Genomic DNA, 25,668 nt, shown 5'->3' with positions numbered 1-25,668 from the left:
CCCTAACAGGTTAAGTGGGCCTTGAATTCTAAATAAATCACAGACAGTGACACCAGCAAAGCAACCCCACACCATCACACCTCCTCCATGCTTCACGGTGGGAACCACACATGCGGAGAGCATGCATTCACCTACTCTTCCAAAATTGTATGGTCTGTCCAGACCAAGGCCAGCTCAGACGTTCGGCGTCGCCGGCCTTCTAGCTGCTGCTGAACCTACTGCTGGCAAACGCCCTTCACTCATCAACCCCGGTCTTCATCATTACACACACCTGGTTCCAATCCCCACTCTATATATACTCCCTCTGCCAGTCTTTGTCATCATTGTAATTGTTACTTGTTATCCTGAGAGGAATCTATGCTACTATACTTTATATTTTGCACTTTGGGTTCGCCCTGTGCCTTTTTGTCTATGAAGATATATTTTTAGCACAGACTTTGGGTTTCGACCCGCTTTGATCTATGGTGCTTAAATAAATCCAGTAGTCCTAAACCTGCGACTGCCTCCTGCCTTCTCTCTACACCAGTGACAATGAGGTCGAAATAATTGTCCGTAGAGCTCCGAGACAGGATTGTGTCGAGGCACAGGTCTGGGGAAGGGTAACAAAAAATGTCTGCAACATTGAAGGTCCCAAGAACACAGTGGCCTCCATAATTCTTAAATGGAAGAAGTTTGGAACGACCAAGACTCTTCCTAGATCTGGCCGCCCGGCCAAACTGAGCAATCGGGGGAGAAGGGCCTTGGTCAGGGAGGTGACCAAGAACTAGATGGCCACTCTGACATAGTTCCAGAGTTCCTCTATGGAGATGGGAGAACCTTCCAGAAGGACAACCATCTCTGCAGCATTCCACCAAGCAGGCCTTTATGGTAGAGTGGCCAGACGGAAGCCACTCCTCGGTAAAAGGCACATGACAGCCCACTTGGAGTTTGCCAAAAGGCGCCTAAAGGACTCAGACCATGGCAAACAAGATTCTCTGGTCAGCTGAAACCAAGATTGAACTCTTTAGCCTGAATGCGAAGCGTCACATCTGGAGGAAACCTGGCACCATCCCTACGGTGAAACATGGTGGTGGCAGCATCATGTTGTGGGGATGTTTTTCAGCGGCAGGGACTGGGAGACTATTCAGGATTGAGGGAAAGATGAACAGAGCAAAGTACAGAGAGGTCCTTGATGAAAACCTGCTCCAGAGTGCTCAGGATCTCAGACTGGGGTGAAGGTTTACTTTCCAACAGGACAATGACCCTAAGCACACAGTCAAGACAACGCAGGAGTGGCTTCAGGACAAGTCTATGAATGTCCTTGAGTGGCCCAGCCAGAGCCCGGACTTGAACCCGATCGAACATCTCTGGAGAAACCTGAAAATAGCTGTGCAGCAACACTCCCTATTCAACCTGATAGAGCTTGAGAGTATCTGCAGAGAAGAATGGGAGAAACTCCCCAAATACAGGTGTGCCAGGCTTGTAGCGTCATACCCAAGAAGACTCAAGGCTGTAATCGCTGCCAAAGGTGCTTCAAAGTACTGAGTAAAGGGTCTGAATACTTATGTAAATTTGACATTTCTGTTTTTTATAAATTCTAAAACCAGTTTTTGCTTTGTCTTTATGGGGTATTGTGTGTAGATTGATGAGGGGGAAAAGCAATTTAATCAGTTTTATAATATGTCTGTGATGTAACAAAATGTGGATAAAGTCAAGGCTTCTGAATACTTTCCGAATGCACTGTATATGTCACATGTCAGTTTGCAATTAATGTCAAAATAACTGAGTTAATTAAGCCGTAAACAAACATGGTCTCTTTTTTGCTTTCTTGACTAAGGCAGCTCCAAAATGCAGGTGTTTCAGCCAAACTCAGTGCATTCTGTGGTGGTGGGGCAGCCAGAGGAAAATATGGAGTGTAGGGGTTGGTAATGTTCTCTAATTGCGCTGTGATCGGCTCAGTATTCTTTTACTCATAGGGAAACCACATCACCGCAAAATCCACGGGGAGAAGTTTAAAATTCAAGCCCTTGGGTGTTGCCATAGAGTTACAATTGAAATGCCCATCCAAGAAGGCTCAAGGTCGTCGGCCACAGATAAAATGTTGTCAAATCCCGTTATGTGTACTGTAGTTTTAATTGGACTGATCATGTCAACATCATACTTTCAAAATCTTAGCTAGCGAACTAGCAGTTATCATCATGAATCATGTCGACAATATACTGGCAAATACTTTCCAATCCTTGTCATATGAAGACTAATTATTGATAAACCTTATCGGTGCTCATCGGCCATAAACATTCCACAACAAGTTGGAAATCGCAAATTCAACAATAAGTTGTTTGGGAGGAATCAGTGGCTAACTGCAAGCAATCACTAGACCTGCTATTTGGGGGAGTCAGTGTGTGGTCCAGATTTGGTTTAAGGGTCTCTTTTCCAAGCTTAAAAGGATAAACATTCAACATTGGCCATGCTGTCAATCCAGCATGACTTCTGCTGCCTTCGAAACAACTGCAAACTCGGAACTGGGAAATGTCAGACTTCAGTGAGGTCAAGACAACTGGCAAGTTGGAAATAAACTAGCTCAGACTGGGAAAATAAGTTGAGCGGTCATCAAACTTGGAATTCCAAGTCGGGAACTTTGCCTCTTTCCAGAGCACCGACCTGAAGATCACTGACGTCATGATTCAACCTTGTTTTTTTCCAAGTTCCCAGTTGTCTTGAAAGGACTATAAATCCAGAGAATGCCAGACTTTGATGACAAAGTTCAATGACAGAATTTACCACGAAAGACCACTGCGCCACCTCCCAGTTCAAGTGAGCCCAGCACAAGGTGAGTCCAAAACTGTCTTGTGTGCTGCTGCATAAATTATGTAATATGCCAGGGAGATATGTATACGGTAGCTAAGAAAGTAATGCTAAGTGTATGTTGTGTAGTAAGCTGTTAGTAGCCCATGTGCCTCACCCTAATAATTTGGTCCCTTTTCCCCTCATAACTTAACCTACTGTTTTGACTTGGTGGTGCACATTTAGCCTAAATCCTGTTTAAGAGAAATATCATCATCGAATATTGTAAGAGCTTTCATTGTCTGCTTATTCGCCCCCTTTATTTATCCTATGGTTCTGACTTGGTGTACAGGGAGAAAACTGTAAGAATGACCCATGTTCTGAATTATGTCACTGTACATTTCAAAAGTTCTGAGCAAATAGTTATATTGACTACGGCCATCCTAGCTTGCTCATTAATGTCTTAATCGAAATTACGGATTGCCTCTTATCCGCTCATCGTCCCCTTATGCCAGTGGTTCCCAAACTTTTTATAGTCCCATACCCCTTCAAACATTCAACCTCCAGCTGCATACCCCCCTCTAGCACCAGGGTCAGTGCACTCTCAAATGTTGTTTTTTGTCATCATTGTAAGCCTGCCACACACACTATACATTTATTAAGCATAAGAATGAGTGTGAGTTTGTCACAACCCGGCTCATGGGAAGTGTCAAAGAGCTCTTATAGGACCAGGGCACAAATAATAATGATCTATAATTTTACTCTTTATTTAACCATCTTAGATATAAAAATGTATTTGTTCATTGAAAATGGTGGATAACTCACCACAGGTTAATGAGAAGGGGGTGCTTGAAAGGATGCATATAACTCTGCAATGTTGGGTTGTATTGGAGAGAGTCTCAGTCTTAAATCATTTTCCACACACAGTCTGGAAAAAGTGCCTGTATTTAGTTTTCATGCTAGCGAGGGCCGAGAATCCACTCTCACATAGGTACGTGGTTGCAAAGGGCATCAGTCTTAACAGTGTGTTTTGCCAAGGCAGGATACTCTGAGCTGAGCCCAATCCAGAAATCTGACAGTGACTTCTGATAAAATTTTCACAGAACCGCTGGTTGCAATTTCGATGATGCTCTCTCGTTCAGATATCGGTAAGTGGACTGGAGGCAGGGCATGAAAAGGATAACGAATCCAGTTGTTTGTGTCATCCATTTCGGGAAAGTACCTGCGTAATTGCGCACCTAACTCACTCAGGTGCTTCGCTATATCACATTTGACATTGTCCGTAAGCTTAAGTTCATTTGTACACAAAAAAATCATACAATGATGGAAAGAACTGTGTGTTGTCCTTGTTAATGCAAACAGAGAAAAACATCTTAATCATAGCCTCAATTTTGTCCCGCACATTGAATAGTTGCGGAGAGTCCCTGTAATCCTAGATTCAGATCATTCAGGTGAGAAAAAACATCACCCAGATAGGCCAGTCGTGTAAGAAACTCGTCATCATGCAAGCGGTCAGACGAGTGAAAATTATGGTGAGTAAAGAAAACTTTAAGCTCATCTCTAAATTAAAAAAAGACCTGTCAATACTTTGCCCCTTGATAACCAGCGCACTTCTGTATGTTGTAAAATTGTTACATGGTCGCTTCCCATATCATTGCATAGTGCAGAAAATACATGATTTCAAGGGCCTTGCTTTAACAAAGTTAACGATTTTCACTGTAGTGTCCAAAACGTCTTTCAAGCTGTCAGGCATTCCCTTGGCAGCAAGAGCCTCTCGGTGGATGCTGCAGTGTACCCAAGTGGCGTCGGGGACAACTGCTTGCACGTGCGTTACCACTCCACTATGTCTCCCTGTTATGGCTTTTGCGCCATCAGTACAGATACCAACATGAGCAGCAGCTACGTTTGGCTACATATGGACCGTTAGTAGAATTCCCACGAGAGAGTAACGGTTAATGTGATTGGATGTTATTTCTTTGACTAGGCTACCTGTATTTGACATTGTTGTTATTTCGCTGAACACTAGATGGTTACATTTTATTTTTTGGCAGTGAAACGAGGCTACTCAGGCGAGAAAAAAAAAAACTCACCCAAATGTATAGCCCCGTTGGAAAATAGAAATGGACTGCTTGAAAATGTGAAGGGGAAAAAAAATGTACAGTTTGGGAATACCTGCCTTATGCCATAGTTTGTACATCTCAATTGTCAGTAGAAACCACATTTGTTTAAGCAAGTCCAATATGTTTTTTTAAAGCAGTGGTGGAAAAAGCACCAAATTGTCATACTTGAGTAAAAGTAAAGATGCCTTAATAGAAAATGACTCAAGTAAAGGTCACCCAGTAAAATACTACTTGAGTAAAAGTATTTGGTTTTAAATATACTTAAGTATCAAACATAAAAGTATAAATCACATTCCTATATTGCGCAAACCAGATGGGATAATTGTATTATTTTTTAAGGATAGCCAGGGGCACCCTCCAACACTCAGACATCATTTACAAGTGAAGCTTTTGTGTTTAGTGAGTCCGTCAGATCAGAGGCAGTAGGGATAACCAGGGATGTTCTCGAGAAGTGCATGAATTGGACCATTTTCCTGTCCTGCTAAGCATTCGAAAATTATTTTCTTTAGGAATGTAGTGAAGTAAAAGTAAGTTGTCAGAAATGTAAATAGTAAAGTAAAGTGCTGATACCCCAAAAAAAGACTTAACTTGAAAGTAGTTTTACTTAAGTACTTTACACCACCGTTTAAAAGGCAGTAAATGAGGCTAAATGAACTGTTTGACTGCCAGACAAGGCTCCGCTGATAGCCAGGTGTAGCAGTGGTAAGGTGTTAGGACTGCTGTTGGGACTCTGCTGTTGGGACAGCTTTATGTAGGCCCTAACAGTTTGTGGGCACCGTTATAGTGCAATTCATGTATTGTTTAGTGTTGTGTTGTGGCTTTGCTGGCATGCATAACATTTTCAAAAAATGGCGTTTGCCCCACCAATATTTACATGCTAAAAACCGCCATTGCAAATGGGACTGTATATTTGCTTCATCCGGAGATGTTTAAGGATGTGGGGTATGGTTGATAAACTCAGTCTGATGTTATGGAAGATGGCAGGATTTTCATCATCTGTTGTTGGATTTCCTGCAGTTTAATGGCATTATTTTCAACTACCATTTGCACAATGGGCAGCCTCCTGTTCGTCTGTAAATAGACGTGTTCTAGCACCCACGTGGTGGTTGTCTTTCAGTTCTACAAAAACAAAATAGCGTACAGTAAACACTACAGTACATACAAGATAAACATGTTACAAAGTAGTATAGCTACCCATTTCAAACATATAGTAATACATGAAACATTGACTTTGTTTCCCCTTTTAGTATGTATTGGAATCTACAGTCTTTACTGTGCTTTATGTTGTTCTACTGTCAAGTAGTAAAAGTAGTAGAGAGGTCCAATGTCTGCAGTACATACCTATTCTCATTTTGGAACTTCCGGATGATGGATGCTACGGTGAAGTGGCTCAGATTGGGCTCCACTCTCTGCCCAGCCTCTCTCAAGGTCAAACCATGGTTGACCACATGGTCTACCACAGCCTGAATTGCATCAGAGATTACTGTCCTCGTTCTAGGTCTAGGTCTAGGTCTTCCTCCACCTCCACCCTCCACCTCTCTCTGCAAAGTTTGCTTCCATTGTTTTCCAAACACAGGAGTGGCCTTCTTATCCATACCAAAGGTCTGATTGCAAAGTGAACATTTACGCAATTAGTGTTTGCACATGTGAAGAGTGAAAATGATAAATTGAGTTTAGCTCCTTGAACAGTGTTGCTTTTCATTTGCACAAGAGATTTTAGTTTTGAAGATTGTGCCAAAGGTAGAGAATTGTGTGTTGTTTCGCCAAATGTTTGTTATAGAATTGCAATCTGATTGTAAAGCAAAACATGTGCCAGTAGTATTGCAGATGTAGTGTCTGGTTCTGCTAAATGAGATACAGGTGTGGGTCATTGTGCCTCATGGGCCAGTTTTAGTGTGTAAAGAAAAAAAATATTAGTTAGGCCTATTGTTGTAAGTAATAGTTGTTACTTGTTAGTGTTTGTAGTATCAGTTTACTGTTTTCAAGCAGTCGGTTTGGAAATTGTTATAGGTTTATAACAGGTAGTGGCTCTTGATACTGTCGTTTTGAATGTCCTAGGGGGAACATACAGTGGAATGAAATAAACGTATGCACTGATTAGAGATCTGCGTAATGTAGTGATGTTTTAGACATGCTTTATCAGCGTGGGTCGATTAGGATTGCGGTTACAAAACACCCGTTACCCGGTCCCCTATTTCCCTCTCCCCCGTCCCACCAAAGCACCCTCCCCTCCCCCATTTAGCGCGTCTGCGACCACCCAAATCAACCAACCAGATTTGCGCAGTCCGCGGGTTTGGGGCTTCGACTGAGGATGGGGAGGAGCGTCAGAGGAATCAGTCAAGGTAGCAGCAGGCATCGTCTCTGTCCTATTGTCATGCTAATCCGAGGTAGTGGAGTGTTGTCCATCACCAGCGCGCAACAGTTTGAATGAGACAGCACACAAAGGTTAGTTGTCGTCTTCTGAACAAAGAAATCTCAGAAGTTATCAAAAGTTTGGCGAAACCTATCGGTTGCTGCAAGAGGCAGAGTAGATGCGCATCTGTTTCACCCAGCGCCGCGGTCTCGCTTCTTATCTTTCTGGAGAATAACCTTTTTTTTTTTTTTTACCAGTCGTTCGGTTCATCTTTCTCGAACTCCGGTTTGTTTCATTGTTCAAATATAGGCATGGTTCCGTTGGGTTACTTGTCTTTGAAAGAGTTGCCCGCAAAATAGGCTATATTCTCGTTTTATTTTTAAGAATAAATGTATGGGTGTTTTCCAGCTGAATTGCTCGGAAAGTCAGAGTGCGCTTTCCTTAAGTACTTTTCAATGGTGGTACCGTTTCCCCGAAGTGGTTTGATAGCCTACTCCTTCGGATTAAAAAAAAATTGTAGGCCTACTTAATTAATTCCAAGAATATGCTTATAATTTGATCACTTGTGTTTACTGTTTTCTGATATGATTGGGAGATAACAGCAGATACATGCAGAGTTTAAAGAGAAGTCGAGCTGGCTGCGCATTGGACCCCTAATTATGACACCTCTGCTGCGGAGTAACCATATCCTTATCAGTCATTATGTGGCTAATCAACTAGACAAAAAGGTGTACAATTCTCAGAAGGGGCTAAGAATCTGTGAGAGGGTGATTCCCTAAGCCTTGGGTGTTTGGTCATATGAGGTACAGTACCACAACACCATCCTCTGTAGTATACATATTTTTAATAGAGGACTAAGTTGTTGCACAAATGTTTTTTTTTGTTGAAAAACGTGTTAGAGGTCTTATCAGTTAGTAATATACAGTGGTGTAAAGTACTTAAGTAAAAAATACTTTAAAGTACTATTTAAGTAGTTTTTTGTGAATATGTACTTTACTATTTATATTTTTGACAACTTTTACTTCACTACATTCCTAAAGAAAATAAATGTACTTTTTACTCCATACATTTTACTTGACACCAGAACTACTCATTACATTTTAGAATGCTTAGCAGGACAGGAAAATGGACCAATTCACACACTTATCAAGACAACACATTGTCATCCCTTCTGCCTCTGATCTGGCGGACTCACTAAACACATGCATCTTTTGTAAATGATGTCTGAGTGTTGGAGTGTGCCCCTGGCTATCCATACATTTAAAAACAAGAACATTATGCTGTCCGCTTTGCTTAAAAGAAGGAATTTGAAGTTGTATACTTTTACTTTTGCTACTTAAGTATATTTTAGCAATTACATTTACTTTTGATACTTAAGTATATTTAGAACCGAATACTTTTAGACATCTACTCAAGAAGTATTTTACTTTTACTTGAGTAACTTTCTATGAAGGTATCTATATTTTTACTAAAGTATGACAATTGGGTACTTTTTCCACCACTGGTAATATACAGCCCACTATATTATTACACAAATTAACCCTAGTTCCAGTGTAAGGCTAGTCGTATAACACACACACACACACACATTGAGTAGAACCCACATGTGTAGGAGGCATCCTATGTGAATTGAGATTCCCTGAAGAAAGAAATCCTCTGTTTTTGCTCTGCCTTGTTGCCCTGGTGTTGGTTTAAAAGCCCACTACTCCTCGTATGAGGGAAAGCTGTTTTAGGTGGCCAGAGCAGGGTGAACTCATGCTGATGGATTGTGGGTTGTAGCTGATTTGTATAAAAGGATCCCCCACTTCCTGAAGAACCTCCTCCAGCTAGCCAGCCATCAGCCTGGTGGAGCAGGAAACCTTGGGATTATCAGACCCAAAGACTCTGTGTGTGTGTGTGTACATCTGTGCGTGCTTGTGTGTGTTTGGGGGAGGGGAGTTGTATATCTCTGTCAGAGCCCCAGTCTCAGAGAGTAAATATAGCTGAAATCATCAAAGTGTACCAGACCGCTCAGTTCAATGACATAGATAAAGGGTAAACAGCATATTGATTCAGGGACAAAGAGCAGCCTTCTCAGCCATCCATTGTTTGCCCACAAAAGTGAGGTGAACTTTGTTTCCATCTCAGATATCATTAATACTGGAGCCTGAATTCTTTCCCTGGGATCTGTTTTCCTAGCAAGGCTGTCTCGACTCACGTGATCAGAGAGGGAGAGCCGACACACTGGTCTGGATAGGAGGCCGTTGTAAAGGCACTATTCTCAGACTTTATTTCTGGCTGAGTTTGATTGGTTTTCTCAGATGTTTTATTTCCCCGGGGGGTTGAGACCTCACGTTGTTTGGATAACAAAATCCAGCAGTTGTATTGGAAGGGGGGGGCAGCGCTCGGGGGGGGGCTCTGTGTGACTGCCCAAGTGGGTGTTTGAGTGAGAAAGACACAGAGGAGAACCAATCAGTAAAAAAAAAAGCATAGCCGCCTTTATTATCAACGCATCGTGCTGACATTATCAAAACAGCTTTTCCAGACTCTGAAGTCAGGAGGACTTTGAATCAGGCGTCAGCCAGACTACTGTATTCCTACTCTGTAAGGTTTTCTCATTTAGCTGCTCAGCTCCAGATGGTGTTGGAGAACAGAGGGTATTTTGTAGTGTGCTCTACATACTGACTGGTCTGAGGTGTAGGTGACAGTATCTTGTATTGCTCTCTGCATTAAACAATGTGTTTTATTTGGATATTGATGGAATCGGCGGAAACTCAGCAAAGCTCTGCTCCGAGAAGCATTCTCGTGTGTGTGTGTGTGTGTGTGTGTGTGTGTGTGTGTGTGTGTGTGTGTGTGTGTGTGTGTGTGTGTGTGTGTGTGTGTGTGTGTGTGTGTGTGTGTGTGTGTGTGTGTGTGTGTGAGTTGATTTGAGTTTAACAATTATTTTAATGGGAAGCTCTGAGAAGGAGTCCATTTTTACATACACACAGTAATGACTACTTGGTTGTGTGTGCGCATGGCTGTGTTCAATATATTCTACAAAGTACTCTCCTGAATGTGTGTGTATTTGTGAGAGAGTGCAGTTCTAACTGTGTGTGTTGTTTTCCTGGGGTACACTCTGTCTAGGTGAATCCTACTTCTTCCACTTGAACCACCCAGAGGAGGCCAGTCGAATGAAGAGCATGCTGCCCCAGAAGAGTCCTGTCACCACAATGGGCTACGGCTCAGGTAGGAACCCCTCTCTCTCTCTCTCTCTCTCCCACAACCCCGAAGACAACACACAACCATTTCTCCTTTCCTTGTGCTAGCCTCTTAACCCCATTTCTCTACTTCCCCCATACCTACTGCAATTGTCCCCTGTTTATCCCTCTTGTCCCCTTGCATGAGGAACCTCCAGATGTACCAAGGTGTCAGTGTGATTGATGTGTGTTATGGAAGTGGTTCTTAGAGTCCAGAATGGGCTTGTTCTCTGTCTTTCTGTCCGTCTCTCTGACACTGTAGTTATACTCTTCAGCTAAATGATTATGTACACAGCCAAAGTACTTTGGTCAAACTGCCCATGTAAGGTATAAATAAATGGAAGACCACCACATCCTCCGCTATGCAGTGTGAGTTTATCCGCTGAGAAAAACAAATGACAGCATGTAAGCACAGATAAACCAAGTCTGAGGCCAGCCAGCCCGGTTGGCCTCAGAGCATGCAGGGCCCGGTTCTGTGGGAGGAAGGGGTGTGCTGACAGAGGTGCTCAGGGTCCAGGCTGTCCCTCAGTGCTAGAAAGTACAAAGGCATTCTGGCCCGTCTTGCTCTGCCAGCATTTTTCCATTTTTAGAAGAAGCTTTCCTTAACCACAGACTCTGTTTGTGTTGGGCCCAGAACCGTCTGAGGGGAGTTCTTCACTGGTTTCTCCCTCCTTCGTCAGCACATTGCAGGGGCTGATCACTGTTTGGTTATTAGATCACACTCAGTCTGATTGCCTCAGTCTCTCTCAGCTCAGGTGTTAGGCTTGAAGTAGGGTGTTTATAAGAGTGCTCCAAGACCGGATCATATATCCACATTAACGAGAGTTCTATTCATCTGATGTTTCCTCAGACTGTGTGAAGACTGAGCACAGCAATGGCGGCTCAGTGGGTGGCACCGTGATGAGAGGCTCCCGTTCGAAGGCGGAGCTGCAGGACTTGATGGAGACTCTGCAGCGCAGGAAGAGTGCTCTAGAGGCTAGCCTGAGGGCCAGTGCAGAATCTACCCGCACCTACCTCAGCCTGCCCCCTCCCAGCCCCCTGTCCCCCATGGCCCACAGGAGCGCTGAGCGCCCCCTCTCCTCCAGAGGCCTCCCCTACATGACCAGCAGCAGCATGCCCCCCTCCCCTCGCCAGGGCGAGCGTCCTCTCAGCCCCAACCCGCCATACACACGCTCACGCCACCAATCACAGGACAGCCTGCTCCTCTCTAACTCCTCTGATGGTCGCCGCCCCCCTGTAGCCAGTTCTCTGCTGTCCATGTGGAATGGTTCCGCTTCCTATGGGGAGCCTGCCCCCCGCCCACCTCGGGGCCACAGCGGGGCGGCCAGCATGCCCTCCAGCCCTCGTCTAGGCCGCAGGCTATACGCCCAGGGCCGGAACGTGGACAATGGTATGGACCCTGCACCACGTCAGAGGAAGTACTCTACAGGGTCACTCAACGGCCTGGGCTCTACCCACAGCCGCTCTCTACCCCGCCTCCACCGGTCGGCTGACTCCCCGGCTCTGTCCCTGCCACCACGCCGCTCCATGGGCTCCCACAGAGGGGAGAAGATTTCTGTGTCCTTCTCCTCCAAGTCTAGGCGCAGCCTGTTTTCTCTGGAGCGACCGCCAGACGTGACTGTGCCAGCCACAGCCAGTGTACCGGGTACTCCCCGCCGGGCCAGCCTGGCCTCTCTGGGCTGTGAGCTGGAGGGAGGGGGCCTGCAGGGCTCCTCACCCTGCCTGGACCTGGGCCTGGGCGAGAGGAGGCTGTCCTTTGGGAAGGGGGGACTGGGGCCGGGATCGAGGAGGGGCAGCATCAGCTCTCTGAATGGGAAGGAGGAGCTGAGAGACTACCACATGCACCAGAGAGACGAGAGGCTCCGAGAACAGGAGGTGCAGAGACTGGTGAGAGAAACAATTATTTTACTCCTATTCATTATTATTCTGCCATGATAATATCCTGCTTTTATTATTCAGTCTAGAGTTTAATCTAGAAGGTTCTGATTGTGTGACTGAGACACCTGGTTTCATTCTGCCAGTTCATCTGGTCCCCAGTCTCTTCACTAGGGACTGTTATGAAAACATGAAAGTGTTTATGGGGCTTTGATTTCAGCTTCTGTTACTTGAGAAGGCTAATTGGATTTTCTGACTAGTTCTCACCATGTTTCACAAGCCCCCTGTTTAATTGACTGAACACACACTCACTCCTGCTGTAAAGAGATGGAAGCCATTCAGACTGGTACGCCATAAAACCAGTTGGTCAGACTGGTTACAACTCCTTTGAACTTTGGGTTCCTCAGAAAATCACTGGATACAATTTTGCACATCAAAATCCCTTTAAAAATCTGGTTTCTCTGGTTTTATTGTGTTTTTATGGGGCGTTTTTATAGGTTGTTTGATCGTGCTTATGGGTGATCACATGATCACATTGTGTTGACGAAAGACTGTAACTAGATGAAACCACCCATCTACGAAATAATTGGACCCCAGTATCACAATCTGAGTGGTATATTGGCTGTATACGTGACTGTGTTGACCACTGGTTTCTCCCCATCTGTGTGTAGGAGCGCCAGCGGCTGGAGACAATCCTGAGCCTGTGTACTGAGCTGGGCCGTGTGGAGCGGGACCAGAGAGGCTTGGCCGTCTCCGACCTGCAGAAGATCAACAAGGAGCTGGAGAAGTTGCAGGTGTCTGATGATGACTCGGTGTTCTCCGACTCCCCTGGCAGCGTCAGTGGCACTGCCCCGGAGAACGGCTTTGGCACCAGAGCCGAGGGATACCAGTTGGCAGAGGAGCGGCATGTCCGCGAGCGCCATCACAGCGGGCACAGGGATGCCAGGGCCCAGTCACCTGCTCTCAGCCTGCGCAGCAGTGCACCTCCCCTCACCACAGAGCCAAGGTAAGACCTGGGGGACATGTCTTACATTGTCCTGAGACCGGAGGTCTTTCCTTTCAAAACTCAAACAAGCACTTCAATATACACAGACAAACATGTGGAGCACACATACTCACACAGTGAAAAGTGTATAGAAAAAGTGGGAGGGAGGGGGGGGGGAGTATTAAAAGAAACAAGGAATTCTGTGTATGGGAGTGATTTATCAAAGCATCTGCATGACACAGTATTTCCTGACATAGCTGCGTGTGCTCACCTATGACAGAGTGAATGTAAATACACACATTACGTTTTTAGTCATGTTAAAGTACACTACATCACAAAAAGTATGTGGACTCCTGCTCGTCGAACATCTCATTCCAAAATAATGGGCATTAATATGGAGTTATGCCCCTCTTTGCTGCTATAACAGCCTCCACTCTTCTGGGAAGATGTTGGAACATTGCTGGGGTGGACTTGCTTCCATTCAGCCATAACAGCATTAGTGAGGTGGAATTGAACCAGGGTCTGTAGTGACGCCTCTAGCACTGAGATGCAGTGCCTTAGATGAATGCGCCACTCGGGAGCCCAGAATGTTGTAAGCACAGAGTCGTCTAGAATGTCATTGTATGCTATAGCGTTAAGATTTCCCTTCACTGGAACTAAGAGGCCTAGCCCGAAACATGAAAAACAGCCCCGGACCATTATTCCTCCTCCACCAAATGTTAGTCGGCATTACGCAGTCGGGCAGATAGCTTTTTCCTGGCATCCGCCAAACCCAGATTAATCTGTCGGACTACCAGATGGTGAAGCATGATTCATCTCTCCAGAGAACACATTTCCACTGCTCCAGAGTCCAATGGTGGCGAGCTTTGCACCATGCCGCTTGTGTGCGGCTGCTCGGCCATGGAAACCCATTTAATGAAGCTCCCGACGAACAGTTATTGTGCTGACGTTACTTCCAGAGGCAGTTTGGATCTCGGTAGTGAGTGTTGCTACGCGCTTCAGCACTCGGCAGTCCCGTTCTGTGAGGATTTGTGGTATACCACTTTGCGGCTGAGCCGTTGTTGCTCCTAGACGTTTCCACTTCACAATAACAGCACAGCTCTAGCAGGGCAGGAATTTGACAAACTGACTTGCTGGAAAGTCACTGAGGTCTCCAGTAAGGCCATTCTTTTGCCAATGGAGATCGCATGGCTGTGTGCTCGATTTTATACACCTGTCAGCAAACGGTGTGGCTGAAATAGCCGAATCCACTGATTTTAAGGGGTGTACACGGTTTTTTTTACTCAAACCACCTGTGGGCCGGATTGGACCGGATCGCGGGCCAAACCGGCCTGCAGGCTGTATGTTTGACACCCCATCATTAGAGGGTATGTGAGTACACAAGTTAGTGGAAACTATGTAGCCCTGTGGGGGTTGAGGTATGCAGCAGTGTTGCTGACGATATAAGGAGTCCTCCTGATATATCCTATACTTTCCCTATAGGGCTGTATTTAAACACAAAGTACACCTCCACTGGTTCCTCTGTCTTTCACCAGGAGCTTAGTCTGACTCTGCACCTAACCCCGGTCCCCGTTTCAGTCCCAGTGCAACTATTAGAGTTATATTATCGCTGTTAAAACTGTGGCATTTTTCCACTCTAGAGCAGTAATGACTTAATGCTGTGTTTGGTTTTAATGGAGTTCTCTGGGGAATAGTTCAGTTACAGCCCTAAGTCGCTCAAACCATCTGAAAGGAGGGGGAGCAGGAAATGACTTTAACCCCAGTGGAATAACTCTCTCTCTCTATGTGTGTGCGTGCATACGGTGTGTAAGAGAAAAGTATTTCTACAGATGTTTTCTTAATATTACAGTACTTACAATACCCAGTACCTGCTTTGTAGCTGATATGAATATTTATACCATTTCAATAGAAAATCATACTACCTTTTTAATTTGGAAAAAAATAAATATTTTGGGGCCTACTTTATTCCCTGACTACCAGATTAGCATTATGTTTCATTGCATGTAGAGAATACATTTCCGATATCATTTGTTGAGGCAGAGGCAGAGACCCATTAAAGACACAAGTTACTGAACCTCCCAATCCACTCTTCTTCCGACTCACATTCCTAAGACCTGGCAGTGGAACAGTGGAACAGTTAGTCAAATACCGTCTCTGAAACAGCCCATAAATCGTAGGACTGCGATCTGCCTGCCACATGCGGTTCAGACCGCTATAGACCAGCACTACTTTAGGCTCCTAGGTGGAGTAGGAATCAGATATTGTAGAGGCTGTGATGTGTCAGATGCAGCATGTGTGTGGATTTGACCTGGGGCTGATGAGAAGGAGCGGGTGTTTTGATTCTGTCTGGTGGCAGCAGGCCTCTCTGACTGATAGAGGACATGCCCATGGCTTGTACGGTAGAGTCCTTCGGATGTAGCAGAGTATGAGTAACCCAGTCCCTGTTCTGCTGAAGGACTTGGGTTTCCTCTGCGTTACAGACACGAGGCAGGAGCGTTAGCCCACCTCGCCATCACTCACAGCAATCTGCGGCAGCTCCATCTCACCGACGTACTATGGCAACAAATGAGAAGGAATTACAGGATGTGAAGAAAACATAACACATTTCTTCCCATACCTCTGTGTACAACAGTGGATATCTTTAAACAAGAGGCATGATCCTGGCGTGGGCCTTTATAATAATTTAGACATGACATCATCACAGTGTTGACAGTAACACACATTGTGAGTAGATGCAGTTCGTGGACTAACGATGGTTCCGTAATATCACCAGCAGCAGGCTGCGGAGGATGTGCATCTGAAACAGGAAGTGAGCCGTATTGAGGAGGAGAGGATCCAGGTGCTGAACAACGTAGAGGAGGTGGAGCAGAAGATCAAAGACCTGGACAACCAGATGGAGGAGTCCATCAGAGAGGTATGCGGCGCACGCCATGGGATTGTGAACGGAGCTGCACGCATGAACGGGTGTTTGATGTTTGTGTCAGTGGGAGTTAATGTTGACGTGTGTGTGTTTATGAGTTGGAATTCTTTGTGGCGTTAGGAAATGAATGTTTACAGTGGTGGCTGGGTAATGATACTAGTGGGGGTTAGCGCTGGTATCTGGCTTTTGGGAGCGAATTATCTAGAGTTATGGATCATTGTAATTTAAAGCTGTGTCGGTCAATGGGATAATGTTACCTGTGTGTGTGTGGCGTGCAGATGGAGGTAGAGCGGGCTCTGCTGGAGGGGGAGCAGGTCTCTGAGATGGCCCTGCTACAGAGGGAGAAGGAGGTACTGGACCAACTCAATGAGAAGATTGGCAGCACTGACAAGACTGCCCTCACAGAGAAGTCCCAGGTAAGTGCAGCAGACGTAGTCCGGCCCTGAGTTGGATGTCATTGCTCTCAGACACAGGGAACGTGAGGGGGAGAGACGGACAGAGAGACAGAGTATGTGGGAGTCGGGATGTCAGTGGTAAGAATCTGACTAGGAGGAATCTACAGTCCACAGGTCTGAGTACAGTAGAGCAGTCCAGTCCACAGGTCTGAGTACAGTAGAGCAGTCCAGTCCACAGGTCTGAGTACAGTAGAGCAGTCCTTCCTCTTTTTTTTTCTCCATTCCTCCACTTTGTTTCCTCTCTCCCTTCACTAACACTCTCTTTCCTCTCTCTGTTGTCGTGTGTGTGTGTGCGCATGTATGCGTGCGCACTTGCGCATATGTTTTAGTGTGTGTGTGTGTGTGTGTATGCATGTGTGCGTGCCTTTGTGTCTGTGCGTATGTGCCTATGCATTTGTGCGTGTGTGTGTGTGTCCACGACTATGCAGGAGAAAGCCCTGCTCGATGCTGAGAGGGTAAAATTAGAGAGGCTGGTGGAGCTCGTCTCTGAGCAGAGGACCCAGCTGGACAACTGTCCCGAGGCGCTCAAGGAGCAGCTTCAGCAGCAGCTCTCCAGGGTCAGTAAGACACAACAACCTCCTAACTGGACCCTCGTCCTCCTCAGTTAATATGGCTGCCTTTCTCCCTTTTAACGTGTTGCTTTCTGCTTCCCTCCCTCGCTCCTCCTCCTCGTAATTCACCCTCCTCTTCCATGTGTTTGCTTTTGCATTCTATTTCTGTGGCACACACAGAATCCTCCTTTTTGGCCATCCGCTCCCTTTTCTAGATGTCCTCGTATCCCCGCTGCCTCACTCAGACAGTTCCTTTTCTAGATGTCCTCGTATCCCCCCTGCCTTTTCTAGATCTTGGTTTCACTTGATGGTCTCTCCCCTATGATTCAGACTGAGATAGCCAAGTAAGGAAAGTGCAGTGACTTGAATGATGTGCTCAGAGAGTAGATGTATGTTGTTATCCAGCTAATGCATTTAACTGGCATTACAGGAGAAATGGAGTTCGTTACTGTGGTCTGTTTGTCTGTAACATGGAAATGTATTTGTCTGTCTGAGTTGAAATCCTCCACACACTGACCCACTTAAAGCCAGTGCATGCTCTATCTTATATGATGTGTACGTGTGTGCGGTGTCCGTCAGGATGTGGAGGTACTGGAGGCCGAGAGGAAGTGGTTTGAAGACCTGGAGTTCCAGCAGCTGGAGAGAGAGAGTCATCAGGACGAGGAGAAGGAGGGTCGGAACCAGCATTTACTCCGAGAGATAGCAGATTACCAGCGCAGTACTGTCACACGCAAGGAGAGACTCCTGACCCTGAAGAAGCAGTCTACACAGATTACCCAGCAGTCTCAGCGAGAGAAGGACAGCTTTCTGAAAGAGAAGAACAACCTGCTCCTCATGCTTCAGAGGGTAAGAGGGTTTTTGGTTACTGGTTTTGTTTTGTATCTGACTGCCTGCACCGCTGTTTGACTGACAGTCTGTGTGTCTCTAGGAGAGGGAGAACCTGGCCTCGCTGGAGAGGAAGTATGCTGAAGTGACTGGAGGGCAGGCCTTCCCTAACAACCCTGTTGCCATGAAAGAGGTATATTGTACAATTCATTCACTACTCACAGTGCATAGTGTATGTCTGACCAGCAGAGGGCAGCTGTGTCTGTACTAAGAGCCCTTCAGTGCATGACTGGAATTCCTAACAACAGAGGAAGTTGCCTTATAAAACCACCACTTTCAATGAATGTAAAGCTTTTATCATTTCCATATGTTTCTGTTCTGGTCTCTGCAGCACTTCCGCTCTCTGGAGGAGAGGAGGCGGGGCAGTAAGGAGAACTCCCACCTCAGTGACCATCTCCGTAAGAGGAGCCAGCAGGCCCTCAGTCACTACAGCAGCTCCACTCTGGGCCGCAGCCTGTCCTCTAAGGTGAGCATGGGGGACCAACCTCCCCGTTGCACATAATTGAAATATTTATTGTTAATGCCATTGAATGCCAGAGTCCCCTCATCTGATTACTGGAGCTTTGGGTTAGAGAGACACTTACCAGGTCATTCTCTTCTCTCTCTCTCTCTCTCTCTCTCTCTCTCTCTCTCTCTCTCTCTCTCTCTCTCTCTCTGTGTGTCTGTCTGTCTGTCTACTCTGCAGTCCCACGTGCCCCTGTCCCAGAGCTCCAGCTGTGGTAGTGCCATCCCCCGGGGCCTCTCTGTCTCTCCCAGAGATCTGGAATCTCAACGCCTGCTCAAGGGTGAGCCAAAACATTGTTTTGTGAACACGATATCTGTGTATACTCCAAAGTTGAAGTAAATGATGCCTCTAATGAAGTACTGTCTAGAAGGAAACTGTTAGTTGGAGGAAAGGAAACTTTCTCTTTGAAGTTTTATTCTGAGCTTTGTTTATTTTCATCTAGCAACGCCATTGTATTATCTCTCTGTCTCGCTCTGCCCTTTTCTCTCATCCCTGGATTCCCTGCCTCGCTCCCTAACCCTAACCTACTGCCTGTTTCTCACCGCATGCTAGCTACATGCTGCAGGATTAGACATTTGTAGCTTTCCCTGTCTTGCATGACCTGGTCCACATTACAGGTCAGTCTGTTAGTTAACATGGATGGCCACATCCTTCCTCCAGTTTCCATCAGAATCGGTCTGAGCAGCAATGACATGTTCAGGATCCTCTACTCTGATGATGTTTCCAGCAGGAAGGAACAAGAGACTTTGGAAACAGTTCTGAAGGGGTTGAAAGACCATGCCCATTTCAGTGTTATGAGGAAATGTACTATTTGTGTACCAGCAATGGCCTCGGACCAACTGCAATCAAGTTGGGACAGTTAACCAGCGACAAACCTTTTTACATCTTCCATCTAATCTGATAAAAGGCCGTAGAAAGAGTATGTCTGTCTGTGTGTCCGTCTGTCTCTCAGCAGGCCACAGCCACCTGTACGTGAGTGAGGACAGACAGAGACTGGTTGACCTGTGTAGCAGGACCGTCTCAGAGTCCAACGTCTTCCTGGACTCCTTCCACTACGCAGACAACGGCCATGCCTTCGACACGCTCAGCGTGGACAGCTCTGACAGCATGGAGACCAGCATCTCTGCCTGCTCCCCAGACAACATCTCCAGGTGAGAGAGAGAGAGAGAGAGAGAGAGAGAGCGAACTGTCCACATAGGACCGTGGTTCAAGCAGCACCATTGATAGCTCAATGTGACATTAGTTGAAAATAGCATTTTCTTTTTGTTGTTCTAGAGGAGAGCTGGGTGACATGGCCGTAAGAGACATTTGATGAATTAGAGAAATGTGCGACTCAGCATCATTCCATATGTATGGTTCTTTCCTAATTCTGTGAGGGAGGGGTGTGGCTGAGGCTGGTGCAGGAGTGTCGGGTCACAAACACATCTGTGCTCTCAGTGAATTGGCCCGACCACCTATTAGAGCATTGTGGGAACCCAAACCATCAGTACTGTTACTGTGTCGCTGGGCTAGTGCCAGGATGCTGAATCTAATGTGAGTAAAGGGCTCGCTTGTGTGTGTCGGTGCTCGCTCAGGTTGTCTGTTGTAGAGAGGAGGCCGTGTTTGTTCAAACCAAAAGTACTGTGTTGCATCCGCAGAACAGTCCGCAGAACCACGTGCCTGTTGTCAAGCGTAACCAATGAGCATAATCAACTTTTGTCAGAGAGTTGAACTGATTTCATCTAACTCCTTCCTTCCCACAAGAACTGCCATTTAAACAATAACACACAAGTCGCAAACAACACACTTTTTAGGTCAAAAAAGTGTTTGCGACTTGTGTGTTATTGTTTAAATGGCAGTTCTTGTGGGAAGGAAGGAGTTAGATGAAATCAGTTCAACTCTCTGACAAAAGTTGATTATGCTCATTGGTTACGCTTGACAACAGGAACGTGGTTCTGCGAACTGTTTGGGATTTTCCATTAGATGTTACGCTCTTCCAAGCGAAACTATTCAACTCATTCTAAATCTTCAGGATAATCTCGTTGCAGTGGTAAATCTATGTTTATATCTATTGCTGCAGACGTTTGGATGTACCGTGATAGTCCTGCACAATCTGTATGTTATACGTTTGTCGGTGAGGAGGCTGAACAACGTGGCTTCACCAGACGTTGTCCGGCTTTCTCACAGACAGTTTTAAAAGCAGCAGAGGTGTGCTTTCTGCATGTTACTAATCCTGTACACTACGCAACAGCTCTGAGTTACCACTGGTTTAGTGTGTGAATGTGATCTTGGTCAGTCCATACGTTATTTACAGGACAGAAAAACACGAGCGAGAATGTAGTGTCTATACGTTGTACGTAATGGGATTTTATGACTGGTGCAGAGGTGCAGTGTTAACGTTAACTTTATAGTAAAGGCCTTAGTCTGGAATTTCACTCACACTTAATCGGTTCCAGGATGGACAGTCCTTTCCTGGTGAGAGTGTGTCCTCTTCCTTGATGTGTGTTTCTGGTTCTCTTTTTTTTCCCCACAGTGCCAGCACATCCAACGTAGCAAAGATTGAAGAGATGGAACGTTTGTTACGAGAGGCCCAGGCTGATAAGAATCGTCTCCTTGAGCACAGGGTAATGAAGCCTTCATAAGCAACCCCATCTCTACCTGTGTGTGTGAGAGACCATGCTGTAACTATCGTTGTGTGGCGTGTGTAGGAGCGTGAGATGGAGGTGCGCAGGCAGGCCCTGGAGGAGGAGCGGCGGAGGAGGGAGGACCTGGAGAAGAGACTGCAGGAGGAGACCAACAGGAGGCAGAAGATGATCGACAGGGAGGTGAAGCTACGTGAGAAACAGAGGGCACAGGTGGGATATATAGGATGGGCCAAGAATCACAATACCAATCATTTCAGACGCATGGTAATTTAAGGCGAGGCACCACAGGCTGCAATGACATTTTTCATTCTACTCATCAATTTAGAGATTTTTTTTGTATTTTGGTCCCTTAAAACTTCTATGGGCTAGGTACCTGCGGGACACAGCCAGTGAAATATCAGGGCGGCAAATTCAAAAACAACAAAATGTCATAATTCAACTTTCTCAAACATACAACTATTTTACACCATTTTAAAGATGCACTTCTCCTTGATGTAACCACATTGTCTGATTTCAAAAAGGCTTTACAGCGAAAGCAAAACATTAGATTATGTTAGGAGAGTACATAGACAAAAATAATCACAGCCATTTTCCAAGCAAGGACATGTGTCAATAAAACCCAAAACACAGCTAAATGAAGCACTAACCTTTGACGATCTTCATCAGATGACACTCCTAGGATATTATGTTACACAATACATGTATGTTTTGTTCGATAAAGTTCATATTTATATCCAAAAACATCATTTTACATTGGCGCGTGATGTTCAGAAAATGTATTCCCACCAAAACTTCTGGTGAATGTGCACATCAATTTACAAAAATACTCATCATAAACGTTGACAAAATATATAACAATTATTTAAAGAATTATAGATAGACTACCCCTGGATGCAACCGCTGTGTCAGATTTTAAAATAGCTTTACGGAGAAAGCACATTTTTCAATATTCTGAGTACATACCTCAGCCATCACGGTGAGCTATACAGACACCCGCCAAGTTCGGGGCAACCTAAACTCAGAATTAGTATTAGAAATATTCTCTTACCTTTGCTGATCTTCGTCAGAATGCACTCCCAGGACTGCTACTTCCACAAGAAATGTTGTTTTTGTTCCAAATAATCCAGATTTATGTCCAAATACATCTCACTTATCCAAAGGCATAACGCGCGAGTGCGGAACCAGAGACGAAAAGTCAAAATGTTCCATTACCGTACTTAGAAGCATGTCAAACGCTGTTTAAAATCAATCTTTATGGTATTTTTAACGTAAAATTGTGATAATATTCCAACCGGACAATAGCGTATTCATTCAAGGAGAAAAAGAAGGAACAGCGTGCTCGTGTGACCGCGCATATCCAATCCCTTTGTTGCCAGGCAGTCCACTCAGAAACTGAGCTCCTATTATCTGCCTAGTGACAGGAGAATGCTCAAAGCACTTTCTGAAGGCTTTAGACAGCCAGCTGTTTTGATAATAGTTTTCATACACATACCTTGTCCATAATGTAGAAGCCTATAGGATATTCATTGACGAGGTATGGGAGGAGGATGGTAAATGTGATCTGCATTACATACCAATACCAATTTACATACCTTTGTATGCCTCCTTGTCTGTATACCTGCAGACACAGAGAAAAGTGCGCAGTTCAGTCATCAGCACTCAATACAGCTAGCCTTCAACATATTCTTATAGCCTATTCTAACCTCTTTGTTGATTGATATCCATTGAATTGTGTCCATTTTCTGTTTTAGAAAGATTTGCACACATATGAAAAGATAGCTGGTATCATCATAAAACAATATACATTGAGATCACACGAGGGACAAATCTTACCTTAGTTAAATTGAAGAGATTTTTTTACATTGTTCAGTTAAGTGTCTCCACCAGCTGTCCTTTCAAATTCAAATCCAAACGTTTCAGTTGGGCAGTTAAGTTCCTGCAAGAACCCCCTCCTATGGGGATCTTAGAAGAACCCTTGTTGAACCCCACATTTTGTTTGTGTAGTTATTAGTTTTGTCTACATTCAACTGGTAAGAGATCATTGTGATATGAGTAAGGGGGGAATATTACCCTATTAGGTTGTGGTGCCTGGCATTAAATAGACAAGATTCAAGACATTTTGAAATAAAAATGTCTAGCAGATCTTCAACTTGATTGTAGCTTTTAACCATTGGCTCAACACAGACTACCCCTTACTCTTGTCCCCAGGCCCGGCCAATGACACGCTACCTCCCTCAGAGGAAGGATGACTTTGACCTCCATGGTCACATCGAGGCAGCTGGACACAACCCAGACAACTGCTACCACCTGGCCATCACTGATAAAACCTGCAGAGGGTTCCTGGTCAAGATGGGTGGCAAGATCAAGACCTGGAAGAAACGCTGGTTTGTCTTCGACCGGAACCGCAGGACCCTGGCCTACTATGCAGGTGATTAGAACCTCCATTCTCTCTCTTTCTCCCCCGTGTGGCTCAGTTGGTAGAGCATGGTGTTTGCAACGCCAGGGTTGTGGGTTCGATTCCCACGGGGGACCAGTACGGGGGGGGGAAGAAAAAAAATGTATGAAATGTATGCATTCACTACTGTAAGTCGCTCTGGATAAGAGCGTCTGCTAAATGACTAAAATGTAAATGTCTGTCTGTTGCGTCTGTAATTGGTAGATCAATCAGAGCGCTGAAAGAAAAGCAGCGATGATATCATCATCAGGCTATGCTGCTTTGCTCTGGAAATCTAGGAAGTGCTTTGATTTACGTCATGTTTTTGTTTCACCACCCATAAACGTAGTCATTCCAATGCTATGTGCTCTGTTCCAGACAAACACGAGGCCAAGATGAAAGGAGTCATCTACTTCCAAGCCATAGAAGAGGTTTACTATGATCATTTAAAGAATGCACACAAGGTAAGGTAAAAATTATTCACACGTTTCTAGTATCCTTGTTTTTAAGGTAAGAAGCACCATTTTTCTTAAACTAGACTTGACATCGTTTTTTTTCTCCCTCTCTTGCACCCTCACAGAGCCCGAACCCATCGCTGACGTTCAGCGTGAAGACCCACGACAGAGTTTACTACATGGTGTCTCCCTCCCCTGAGGCCATGCGCATCTGGATGGACGTCATTGTCACCGGGGCTGAAGGATACATGCATTTCATGGTCTGAACAAACCCAACCCCCCCCCCTATGGTCAGGAGCTCTTACCACATTCTGACCACAGACTCTCAGATGACAAATCAACAGGAGATATCCTCTCCTCCAGTCCCATCGCTGCCTCAAAGACAAAGCAATGTGACTGGTCAGGATTGAGAATCTGTGACCCTAGCACAATACCCTCCTGGTTTTTACCTTTACAGCCACTTTCATTTCGGTCTCACTTCAGTGAGCCCAATTCTCTCCTCCTCCTCCGGGGCTGATGCGATGGTAATCTGATACTTCAGTCTGGCAGGGAATTACTTCCTCTGGAGGATTAGGTGCCCAGTGTCGCTTGTTCATTTGGAAAGGACAATCTAAGAAGATTCGAATACTTATCGTTTTGTGTGAGAGAAGCCTTTTGGCACAATCACATGGTTTACCCTCATGATATTTTGGGAACATTAATGCCCCTGAGTTGCTGTCTAGGGTGTATTATGCAGTCTGATAGGCTAACAGTGTACTAGAGGTTACTGTCTCGTCCTTCTCATCATCCAAGTTGAGCCGGCTGTTGATTGGTCAACCAAAGCTCTCCATCTGTTTTCCTTCCAGCTGGACAGTCTTTTTTTTTTTTTTCCTGATGTGCCAAACCTTCCAGGGGGACTGTCTAGCATCTGCACAGACAGAGGACAATAGCGCCCTCCATTGGAAAAGCCAAGGAGATGCACATAACTGATATGCGTCTTTTGTACCTTACTGTTGCTCAGGAACGTGGGGTCAACAGGGGAAATCCTAAAACGACAGAGACTTGAAGGGTTTGAAAAGTACCTCCTCTCATCACTATGTACCAAAGACATACTTATTTGTATGTAAATCATGTAAATGGAACCTAAAGGCTCTGCAAAGGAATACTTACAGGGTGTGGAAGGCGTTGACGATCTGTGTGTATGTATATACATTTAGTGTGTGCCACACAGCTAAATAAGTTGGCAAAAACATTCCAGGGCACTTAAAATACTTAAAATAAATGTCTTAATGGAACTTGGCATTGTATATTGTGCCTTTTTTATGTAAGTCCGTCTTATGACAGGTTGTGTAATATCAGGCTACCAGTGGGCTGGGTGCAGCTCCCTACCCAATGAATGGGCTCATTAATTTCTGGAAAGCTTTAGAAGGCCTTGCATTGCTCCTATTGTAAAGCACCATGTGATATTGGATGTCCTTAGCGTTGGTCTGTTTTTAGTTATTACACAGTCGCTGTAAGACCTGTGTAGTGCTATAATAGTTACTGC

At 45.2% G+C, this 25,668-nt stretch overlaps 1 protein-coding gene and 1 long non-coding RNA gene across 2 annotated transcripts; one reads left to right on the top strand and one right to left on the bottom strand.

Annotated features, from left to right (window-relative positions):
• Window positions 1–5,880: 5,880 nt before the first annotated feature.
• On the bottom strand, window positions 5,881–8,938 carry LOC106603078 (uncharacterized). The gene is made up of 3 exons (XR_001328366.2): window positions 8,841–8,938; window positions 6,225–6,487; window positions 5,881–6,002 (listed from the first exon to the last, which is right to left on the bottom strand). It is a non-coding gene; the product is annotated as an uncharacterized lncRNA (long non-coding RNA).
• A 1,155-nt stretch (window positions 8,939–10,093) lies between these two features.
• Window positions 10,094–24,425, top strand: LOC106603077 (pleckstrin homology-like domain family B member 2). Its single transcript, XM_045716244.1, has 17 exons — window positions 10,094–10,443; window positions 11,305–12,341; window positions 13,001–13,335; window positions 15,795–15,864; window positions 16,088–16,228; window positions 16,513–16,650; window positions 17,118–17,246; window positions 17,820–18,086; window positions 18,169–18,258; window positions 18,457–18,591; window positions 18,811–18,910; window positions 19,586–19,781; window positions 21,143–21,233; window positions 21,318–21,464; window positions 23,463–23,682; window positions 24,067–24,152; window positions 24,269–24,425. Exons 1-17 carry the CDS (start codon window positions 10,389–10,391, stop codon window positions 24,407–24,409), a joined length of 3,378 nt encoding a protein of 1,125 aa, XP_045572200.1. The 5' UTR covers window positions 10,094–10,388; the 3' UTR covers window positions 24,410–24,425.
• Window positions 24,426–25,668: the final 1,243 nt, after the last annotated feature.

This window comes from Salmo salar, chromosome ssa04, assembly GCF_905237065.1.
Source record: "Salmo salar chromosome ssa04, Ssal_v3.1, whole genome shotgun sequence".
Classification (NCBI taxonomy): Eukaryota; Metazoa; Chordata; class Actinopteri; order Salmoniformes; family Salmonidae; genus Salmo; species Salmo salar.
Note: the sequence above shows the minus strand (reverse complement) of the source record. Positions and strands in the feature narration are given on the sequence as shown.

What these genes read in the sequence shown, in the direction of transcription:
- LOC106603077 (XM_045716244.1), top strand. Translation starts at nt 10,389, where the DNA reads ATGAAGAGCATGCTGCCCCAGAAGAGTCCTGTCACCACAATGGGCTAC. An exon ending in CCCCTCACCACAGAGCCAAG is followed by an intron (nt 13,336 to 15,794) that starts GTAAGACCTGGG and finishes TCTGCGTTACAG; the next exon opens with ACACGAGGCAGGAGCGTTAG. An exon ending in TGCTCCTCATGCTTCAGAGG is followed by an intron (nt 18,087 to 18,168) that starts GTAAGAGGGTTT and finishes GTGTGTCTCTAG; the next exon opens with GAGAGGGAGAACCTGGCCTC.